The 11318-nt window shown below is 39.1% G+C and overlaps 1 protein-coding gene across 1 annotated transcript; it reads right to left on the reverse strand.

Annotated features, from left to right (window-relative positions):
* Positions 1-6687: 6687 nt before the first annotated feature.
* LOC135473397 (toll-like receptor 13) lies at positions 6688-9326 on the reverse strand. Its single transcript, XM_064753247.1, has 2 exons — positions 8486-9326; positions 6688-8293 (listed from the first exon to the last, which is right to left on the reverse strand). Exons 1-2 carry the CDS (start codon positions 9324-9326, stop codon positions 6819-6821), a joined length of 2316 nt encoding a protein of 771 aa, XP_064609317.1. The 3' UTR covers positions 6688-6818.
* Between the last annotated feature and the right edge of the window lie 1992 nt (positions 9327-11318).

The raw sequence follows: 11318 nt of genomic DNA on the forward strand, positions 1-11318 counted from the left end.
ATCAGCGCACCGATGTAAAGCCATTTGACAGTGTCATATGGTGTATCATGAACATCAGCGCACCGATGTAAAGCCATTTGACTGTCATATGGTGTATCATGAACATCAGCGCACCGATGTAAAGCCATTTGACAGTGTCATATGGTGTATCATGAACATCAGGGCACCGATGTAAAGTCATTTGACAGTGTCATATGGTGTATCATGAACATCAGTGCACCGATGTAAAGCCATTTGACAGTGTCATATGGTGTGTCATGAACATCAGCGCACCAGTGTAAAGCCATTTGACAGTGTCATATGGTGTATTATGAACATCAGTGCCTCGATGTAAAGCCATTTGACAGTGTCATATGGTGTATCATGAACATCAGCGCACCGGTGTAAAGCCATTTGACAGTGTCATATGGTGTATCATGAACATCAGCGCACCGATGTAAAGCCATTTGACTGTCATATGGTGTATCATGAACATCAGCGCACCGATGTAAAGCCATTTGACAGTGTCATATTTAAAGGAATTTAGTACCCTGTAAGTAATGATATGTTACTCCAGTCGCCCTGTTGGACATTCCGTTAAAATGATCACAAATTTATACTCCCATTGATGCATTGCTCTTCCATTTTTAAAAAGTAAAATTACCCTTGTCAAATGGTTTCTCCTTGTCACATGGTTCCTCCATGTCAGATGGTTTCTTCTTTTCAGATGTTTTTGTCTTGTCACATGTTTTTTCCATGTCATATGATTTCATGTTGTCACATGGTTTCTCCATGCTAGATGGTTTCTCCTTGTCACATGGTTTATCCATGTCAGATGGTTTATTCATGTCACCTGGCTTCTCCTTGTCAGCTGGCTCCTCTTTTTGTCACGTGGTTTCTCCATCTCAGATGGTTTCTCCTTGTCACATGGTTTCTCCATGTCAGATGATTTCTTCTTGTCACCTGGCTTCTCCTTGTCACCTGGTTCCTCCTCGTCACATGGTTTCTCCATGTCGGATGGTTTCTCCTTTGCCGTACACCTCTGCAATCTCAAAGGAGGCAAATCAAAAGTATTATAAATGGACATAAGATAAAATATACCACATTTTACACCGTTGGACATTGATTATTTTGGTATATACTGTGCTATAAGTTTTGCATCCTTTATAAACATCTGTTATGTGTAATCTGTTATGTGAGTGTTTCTAATCTGATTGCATGTTTAACATGTATCAGTGAAACACTAACAAATATAGTATGTATTGTGATATACATGTATGTATGTACAGAAAAAGCAGCTGATATATTTGTATAAGACGTAAGTAATCCACATACAGTGTATTAATACTCTTGACAAAGACAGTTACATCACCTGTTGAAGGAGTGTTGTGGTCTCTCAGTTGATGTATATTTTATACGAGGTGGAATAATGTATACTTGACAAAATACCATTCCATTTCTCAGCCTTGTTATAGATTTTCAAACAACATTCCATTTTCCACAGATGACTTACTTATAGCCTGATGATTGGTGCATTCTTACACAAATGACCGAGATACCACTTTTGATCGATTGGTTGTCTGTTTCATAGCAAGTGATAAAATGGGCATCAGCGTTTTATGGTTTTAATTTTTATTTTATATTTATTAGGGATAGTTTTACTAAATTTGAATGTATACATATTCAGGGCATGTTTTGAAAATCTGTAAGTGTCTTCTCTGATGGAGTGAAACGAAAAAAAAAGGTCGATAGCACTCGAAAGCCATGAAATACTAGTTAGTTCAGGCTAACAGAAGCCTAGGTAATTGTTTAATTGTACTTAACTTTTTTGATGGTTTGCATCGTATTTAAAAAAAAACAACGGCCCTAGACATGGAATTTGGACATTTCCCACAATATAAAATCAAACCGTCGCTGACATGGTTGAAGGTTCCTTTTCAGCAGACCAGGTGTCCCAAAAATTAGAAGAATTGGGGTACATGTAATGGATATAATACAGCATCTGTTTCAGATATTCCCTGAGTGGAAATCTGTTTACCAGTGGCTTAGGAATGCTTCAGTATTGACGGTCAGGTTTATGCGTAGAGAAAATCAAGCATGGGAAACGCAGCATATAGCGCTGGCAAACCCACTTTATAGCAATGGCAAAGGCATCCTGTATAGCAGTGGCAACCCCAGCATATAGCTCTGGTAAACCCAGTATATAGCCGTAGAAAACCCCGCATATATAGGCCCGCATAGCCTCTGTCATGCCTTTATGTAACAATACTGATGTACTTCGTAAACCTACTTTCTAAAAAGCACAGGCAAGCAACAGGAGCTGGATTTGAACTTGTTCGCTCTTGGTGAACTTCAGTCAGACACTATTACTTTGCTTCGTGAACAGGCACTTTTTTTCGACATTTCGCCATCTTCACTCTTCTCGGCAAGGGCTCCATTGATAATAAGTGGTCTGCATTGCCCTTGTAAGACCGACGTTAAGTTGACTGACCCTCACGCATTAAAAACGTGGCAGAAAGTTTTGCGTATTTCTTCTGTAAACCAGGTTATAACCTGGACATTGTATTCACTTCCTAAAACTGAACAAGAAAGTTGATATACAAAATTTTAAGAATGTGGCTTTTAATTAAATGGAACCGAGTATGTAGTGCTTCGTTTTAGTTAAATGTGTTGTTGATGTACCTGCAGTATATGACTTTTCCTACAGTTTGACAAATTATTTGTAACGTATGAAGCGAGTTTTTAATAACTATATCTGTAAAACGGTACTTGATGTTTGAATCGTGAACCTAGCTCAGGACTCTGTAAGAGGCATTTTGTATATAGCATATACCATCTTTATATAGAATAAATATATATTTACAGCTTTCAGTTAACATTTTTTGTACATGCTGCTTTTCACAATCTGCTTTTTTTTATTTTGATGCTATATACAGTCGACAGTTTTTCTTTCAATTTGAAGAGAAATGATGAAATAAAAATCATTTGGTATCCGCGGTTGTTATCTTATTCAATAATTATTTTACACCCGTTTCAAGGCATCGTGTTGCATGCCCTTGTTACCCAGGTATAGTCAGTCATTTGTCATTATATAGAAAATACTCTCCACACAGTTACCCTAGTTTAGCCGCGGGAAGCACCCCCTGAAAGTCGGTCGGTGAGTGTGTCACATCTTTGACATGGCCTCGTCACTCAAAAGATTAATCTGTCAGTTTTAACAGAAAGTCTGTTGTCTGAGTGATGCAAGAATTTATTCTGCTGTTGCAGCAGGTTGTTTTGTTAAATATAACACACCTATTCTTGTTGATTCAGCATAAAGATTCTGTTATTTTGTGATAATGACAGAATACATTCCGCTGTCACTTAGACGACATACTATCTGTTAACATCAAGATTGTATTTGAGTGTTTTAACAAGTGGCATTTACTTTACGATGGACCCGAGTGCAAATTGTCATTGACTTTTTGCGGCTTGTTCTGACACAAACATATAAGTGTCTCAGTCTCAGTCTGCCTTCCGGTTTGTAAAGATTATGGCGATCCATTCAGTAACCATTAAGCGGTTGACCAAATCATCAAATATATCGTGACCGGCCCCGAGACCACGATTGGTAGAGCGTCCGCTTCGGGAACGGTAGATCCAGCCTCAATCCTGGGTCGGGTCACACTTCCGTCCTGCAATAAGCAGGCACATTACACGTGCATGCACCCAAAGGACTCCTGCGTCGTCAAATGACTGAAAACTTGTTAAGTACGACGTTAAACCCCATGCACTCATGCACTCAAATATATCTTCGATCAGCAACGAGGGGTCTGAGTACTAGACAACACCCATGTTCTTCATACCGAATTTTGCAGCTATATTTGCGAATTTTAGTTTGTTTCATCTACATATCTGACTTACATGTGCCAAAATAGACTATACAGAGTTCAGCCTATATTGGAATGAGTCAATATTGAGCAGTGGGGAGATTCCACATGCAGTGTGGCTAAATTTCATTTAAACAACCTTGTGAAAACAATATTACAATTTGAACTAAACAGTCGGTAACTGTACATTATATACTGATGTTTTAAATTTTCGCTGGTTTTATGAAACAACGATCAAAGTATTAAATTTTTATTACATCGCTAGCTTTGGAACGGAACTTGATCCAAGCTGTATAATGGCATTGTAATGATGAGAAACATATTTTCGCCACTTTGCGGGTGATTCCACGTGTTTGCGGGTGATTCCACGTGTTTAAGTCCTGTCACCCGATCGCGATACCGTTATCGCGAATATTTTCACTTATACAACGGCCTGTTACCGGACAAACTTAGTAACTGTCAATGAAGGTTTAGGTTTATGTATTTGATTGATCTTTACGCCGAGCTCACGAATATTTTTCTTCCAAGACAGACGGAAGAAAACCGTACAAACCGGCCATCCACACATTGCTGGAAGATCCACACGCCGCTAGGTTCAGAGCGCACAACTTGCACACGAATGTACTTATTGTCGTTCAGAGTACCAATGTACGGCAGAAACGTGAAAGATTTGTAAAGTTCATTGAGGAAGCGGGTATATTAAAGCTTGATAAAACACACGGGGCGCGTGTTGAGTCCGGGCCTAGGACATTGTGATGTGCCGATTCCCATATCTTCACTGTTGTGACCTTAAACGACGCTTGTGTGGGCCTTTACGCAGCTGTTTAGTACCTTTCACTTTGTCTTCAACCAATTACATAGGTGCGCATATATCTATACTTCGCACGTTAGGAAGTTCATGACTAACTTGCCAATGGTGGGTGACTTACCATCAATATAATTACCTTCTGTGCAACAAGCAAAGTATATCCGTCTGACCAGTCAATATTAATAAACTAACCGGTATAACCCACTCTAAAGATTACATATAGCATAACTCAGACTCAAAGATGTATCATTATTATTTATCATTATGTATCATTGTTTTACCTCGCTATGTTTTAAAGTTTATGTGTGTTTCTTAGAAAATTAAGACGTGCATGAATAAAGCTTAAAGAGCGCTAAATATAACTATGTACTGTGATATAAAGCTACATCAGGTGCACACAACATGCAAAACACACATCTCTACATCACTCAAAAAATAATTTGTTAAATTTAACAGAAAGCCTATTGTATATTAAACTAACAGAACTTTATGTCGAATATAGCAGAATAGGGTGTTATTATAATAGAATACATTCTAGAATCACTCAGACAACAGACTTTCTGTTAAAGTTAACACAAAAACTTTTTTGAGTGTTACAGTGAGATAAAACGACTGACTCAAGGTTGTTTCACTGATCAACGAAAGTGCTCTTCATCATTTCAGCGAACAACTTGTAACTTTCTTTTAACATTTATTGTTTGTATCTGCTAAATATATTGGCTGATATTCTGAGATGTACATATCTGAATAAACACATTATATTCCAGTGGAAAACCTAGCTTAGGTTTGGTTTGTGGTTCAAATCCCCATTTGTAGTTGCCAACAATTTGTAAGATTTACACTAGTATTATTTATTCAATCGACGCATTTAACTGGATGATCAGATTTAAATTTATGGCTGGAGCCAACAGAAGTACCCGGTGTAGAGCGCGCTAGAGCAGCGTAATGACCCATTAGTTTCTCACCGATGCGGTCGCTGTGAGTTCAAGTCCAGCTCATGCTGGCTTCCTCTGCGGTCTACCAGCAACCTGCAGATGGTTGTGGGTTTCCCCCGGGCTCTACCCGGTTTCCTCCCACCATAATGCTGGCCGCCGTCGTATAAGTAAAATTTTCTTGAGTGCGGCGTAAAACACCCATCAAATTAATAACAAATCCTCGCATAACCCGAACTACAGCCGATTCCTTGTAGTGATTTTTTTTATTGATAGGATATATTTAGGCCTATATACAGTCTTTATACATGGTTCTACACTTCTGAAGAGGTAAATATGTAAATATAGTATTTCTGAAAACGAAGATTTATATATAAATATATGCAAACACGGAAAATAACCTATAAGATTTCGCCAAAGCAATTGCATTTCTAGCAGCTAATAGACACCATTAACTATTACTTTTGGTGATCAAAGTTACATTTATCCAGTACTTAAGATATCATCCTGTATACGTTCCATTCCCGATGGTCGTGGGTTTCCTCCAGGCTCTGTCCGGTTTCCTTTGACCCTATTGCTGGCTGCAGTCGTACAAGTGAAACATTCTTGAGTACGGCGTAAAACACCCATCAAATTAATAACAAATCCTTGCATAACCCGAACTACAGCCGATTCCTTGTAGTGATTTTTTTTAGTGATAGGATATATTTAGGCCTATATACAGTCTTTATACATGGTTCTACACTTCTGAAAAGGTAAATATGTAAATATAGTATTTCTGAAAACGAAGATTTATAGATAAATATATGCAAACACGGAAAATAACCTATAAGATTTCGCCAAGCAATTGCATTTCTAGCAGCTAATAGACACCATTAACTATCACGTTTGGTGCTGAAAGTTACATTTATCCAGTACTTAAGATATCATCCTGTATACGTTCCATTCCCGATGGTCGTGGGTTTCCTCCAGGCTCTGTCCGGTTTCCTCGGACACTATTGCTGGCTTGCAGTCGTACAAGTGAAACATTCTTGAGGATGGCATAAAGCAACGATCAAATAAATCAAATATTAAATCAAATAAATCCTACATTCCTAACAAACCTCTAATCACCATTCTAAGATCTCTAGGACTCTCGGAATCTGGTGAAATGTGCAACATAGGGGGAAATTTAGCCCATTTTCCGTATATGATAAAATAACCACTACATATGTGGCAACGAGAACAATTTCAACATGAATTTAAAGCGGATTTTAGGTTTCGCCAGAAAATGGTTTGTTCCTCTGGGTTACTGGTCCATTTGAGAAAAGTAATTTTGTGCCAGAGGTTTCTCAGAGCCTTTGGCATCCGCCGAACTGGGATGTCTTCCATTAACACACACAGTATAATATTGTCCTTGCCTTCGTCAAGAGATTTCATACCTGCGTATTCGATTTCCAGAGGTCCGTATCGAGACTCCAGAAATCCTTTGCTGATGACCAAAAGAATTTTTCGGCTTTTCCGAATTGTGTCAACAATGTTCTCATGGATCGGCTTCCCGGGGGTGAAGTCCCTGTCGTGGATGCATAGGCGAATAGGGTCGTCGTCTGTCCCTTGGAGATTTGGGCGCAACTGGCCATAGATCCAGTCGTAGTCGACAGAGGAGTAGGCCACAAAGGCATCGTAAACATATTCCAGTCCACTGGAGAACATGTTTTCGGGCGGCTGGAGGCGTGTATACAGCCAGTATCTTAGGTTTGATCTGTAACGGTATGTGGCTGCCAGCAAAAGTACCAAGAGTACTAATGTCAAGCTGCTGACTACCGATATGACAAGATAGGTTTCACTGACACACTTCACCTCAAAGTTGGTTAGATGCTTTGCGAATCTATGAACAGACGTACGGGAGCCGTTAGAAAGGAAACAGTCATAATCTCTTTGATAATCGATATTGTTTCGTCTTTCATGAAGCCAGTGAATGAACAGGACCGTTTCGCAGGTACACTGGAGATTGTTTCCTGCAAACAGAAGACTGAACGATTTGCCTTTGTCATTTCTAATCATCCATCGGTCAAAGATCTTCATCTCTTCTTCACTTAAATCCGTAAAGACATTGGCGGACAAGTCCAACTGTTGGAGAATGACAATGCTGGAAAGTGTGGTGGGCAGAGCCTGGAATTTGTTGTTGGCCAAATTTATTTTACGAAGGCGTTTGTTCTGCTCAAATAATCGTGGATGCAAACCAATCAATTTATTACCCGATAAGTCGATTTCCTCCAATTCCTCGAGTAAAACAAATGGCGTTTGAGTCATTAGGGCCGTCTTGATATATGGGGAATTGGAAAGTGAAAGTTGGACGAGATGTGGAAAACTGCGGAAGTATTCAGGGGAAATCGCTTCGCAAAGAATTCCCGAGATGTCTAGATGAGTAAGGTTGTCCATCCCAAAGACGCTCTGACCATCACAGTTGTCAAGGTTGACGTACGAAGATACTAGATATCTCAGTTTGGACGCAAAGATAAATTTGGATTTTAAGTTAACGTAAAACCAAATTCCAAAACTACTGATGTTCAGCGTTTCCAAATTCGGTGGCAGTGGCACCGCTAGTGAATAGTTGAGTGACAGCGCCTTCGGTATGTGGTACCCTCGTGATTCAGGAAAACTGTAGCCATGACTAATATCTATGTGTTTCAGAGAGGGAGCTAGCAAAAAAGCATACAAGAAATCTACAGGGAGAATGTGTAATGCATGAAATGATATGTTTACATTTTCCAGACAATCGATGTTAACTTTCTTTGGGAAATTGTTTTTAATGAAGGATATAAAATTTTGGGAGAAATCTAACGATTTCACGCAAATGTATTTTAAATACCGAAAATGGCTCGAAATCAGAATAAAGCTGTCGTCGAATCTTGTACTTGTAAAATTATTCAGCAGCCCTAATTTAATTTCTGACATATTGCGACCTTGTAGCCCGTAGAGAGAGTTGTAACCAGCTAGTAACCCAGCGTTCATATTATAGGAAAGGTCCAAGACTTCTAAAGACGATAAAGGCTCAAAAGAGGCAATGTCAAAAGAGGAAATGTTACACTGAAAGAGACGCAACTCCCTTAATGATGTGTTTCTAAAAACTTCAAATGTTGTGTTGTGAATAGATCTAATATCACAATGGCTTTGCTCTGATAAGTCATTCGATGTAGAAATAGCAATCAGTTTTGTGAGATTCCCAAATCCGTCACCAAATCTGAAATCAGGGGGAAAGTCCATATAGAGCCTTGTAAGGTTTTTCAGTTTTCCAAAAGCTTCATCTATATTTTCCCACTCTTGCGTGCTCTTTGATTTCAGATATTTATGTAGCCTTATTTCCTTCAAGCTCACAAGAGGCTCAAACAGTTTGGCTTTAAAGACGCTGAGATAAAATTGGTTGTTGGATATGTTCAAAGACAAAAGCTTCGAGAGACCATCAAAGGCTGTCGATTCAATAGTGTGGATCAAATTACTGGAAAGGTCCAGGAATACCAATGCTGGTACGTTTGAAAATGTCCAATTTTGTACCTTCGTTATCTTGTTTGAACTAAGGTCAATGCCGAGGATATCGGAAGAAAATTCTTCGCTAGGCACGTATTGCAGTCGTTTGGAGCTACAGTTTAGGTAGTGCTCGATCTGGTTAAAATGACACTGGCGATGATTCGATGTGGCAGAAAGGTTGCGACAACAGCACATCAAGATAAAGATAACCAACTCTAAAAGTAGTGGCATCCTGGCCCTGAAGAATCCACGGATATACACGTTGTATTGTTGACGCTGTTGTCCTGAAACAGTGCTCATCATCTGCGGGGAAAAAAAGGATAAAGACCCCTAGAACCGTAATTATACGAAACGCCCTTAGCAAAACATTTTGACCCAGTAATGCAGTAATTTGCGTATGTAACGTTTTGTCTTGAACAGGCATTCTGTGAAAACTCTTCTACTCTTGTATGAAAACGGACTAACAAATCATGTGATCTGACTACTTTTACGACATCCATGCTATGTGTCAAATTCATGAATACTGTTCCAAAAGTCTAATGCTCGCTCAGGTCTGGCCATATGTTACATGCACATGCAAATTGTTCCCTCGCACGGTCTTGCCAAATGTTACAGCTACATGCTAATTCTTCCCTCGAGGGGTCTGGCCAAATGCAAATTGTTCCCTCGGATCGTCTGGCCAAATGTTACAGCTACATGCAAATTGCCTAATGTACAGTCTTTTCAGACACTTTTCGCCTTATTTCGACGCCATAAAAGACACTGGTGAAACCTCCTGCCGCTAAAATCCCTTTGTTCATTCTTACCACCAACCTGATACAAAACATGACATCAGTGTGTTCATTCGTTCCACTAAGCCAGCTCTCTAAGAACAAAGCCTAGGTGTGCTGTTAATTCATTTGTCAAAAAGTCTATCTGTTAGACCAATAAGCAAAGAGCGAGTGTAAGAAACATGCTACTGAAAAGGATCGGACTTCGGAACAAGAGAGAACAGCTATTCAGCCCTGGTAACTTTCGGTCATTGGTAACGCAACATATAGCTCAGGCACATCCTTAGTAAAATACTATAGAACTGGCAGAACGTGAGTATTGTAAACAAAAACTTATTTTCCGGTACTTAATCTGATTTGTTGCTCTTGTTACTTCTCCCAGGCAATTAATTGATAAAGTTGAGAACAGGGTACGGCTTCCCTTTTATTTTATCTTGCGCGTAAGTTTCACCCTGCAAATCCTTATCCATCCTTATAAATATATTCCAGTATACTGACGAATATATATTTACTCAATAATCAATAATCACCTATGCCCAGTGACGGTATTAGCCGTGCGGCAAGAGGTGGTTATTGGCGACAATGCATTCTCTGTATATCTGAAAAGCGTTGAAGGAAAAAAAATACCCTTCTAACCTCATACAATGATTTAAATCTACGTATTATGAGTGTCACCTACCATGAATTCAGTTGCCGGAATCTGCCAGGAAGCCACAAGTCATATTCTGTATTTATGTCTCATTTTGTAAGGCACTCGAATGAATGAATGATTATAGGCTTTACGCCACGTGGGCAGTATTTCAGCCTTATCGGCGATAAGGCACATGACACAAGACAAAAGAGATATACAATTTCTTATATTTCAGGATATCATTGAGTGTTCTGTTTACCTTTGCTACCACTGTTCTGTGTAAACTCTGTTAAATTTTTTCAACAGGCTCGCAGAATGAACTTCCTGTTGGATTTTTTAAAACGTTTGAAATATCATGATTTTTCTACAGGCTTCCTGCTTCATGTTACTTGATATCGTCTACTTGACAGACAAAATAAGCACTAGCTCAGTATTCTTCACAGCTGGACCTATATACAATTGTTGAAGGGGCAACGTATTTATTCAGTGATATGCACCTCAACTTCCTGATGTATTATTTCTGAAGTTGTTAAGGAAATATTGAATGCAATGTGCCGGCGTCATAGGTTCAACCATGAAATGAAGAGTTCATAATCTATATTATAGTGCAACTTATTAATTATTATAGTTCTTATTAATTTAGTACATTGTCTGTCCTTAATCTGAGACAATTGCAAGCGTTTGGCAACAATCAATTGGCACCAACCTTTGTGGGATAATTCCCAAAGGCATCAAAACTCGAAAATAACGTCCGTTTTGAGCTTATTCTGGAATAAAGTATATTGATCATCAGATGCACTTAGAATGACAGCTGATGTGTCG

This window comes from Liolophura sinensis, chromosome 8 (assembly GCF_032854445.1).
Source record: "Liolophura sinensis isolate JHLJ2023 chromosome 8, CUHK_Ljap_v2, whole genome shotgun sequence".
NCBI classification, from domain to species: Eukaryota; Metazoa; Mollusca; class Polyplacophora; order Chitonida; family Chitonidae; genus Liolophura; species Liolophura sinensis.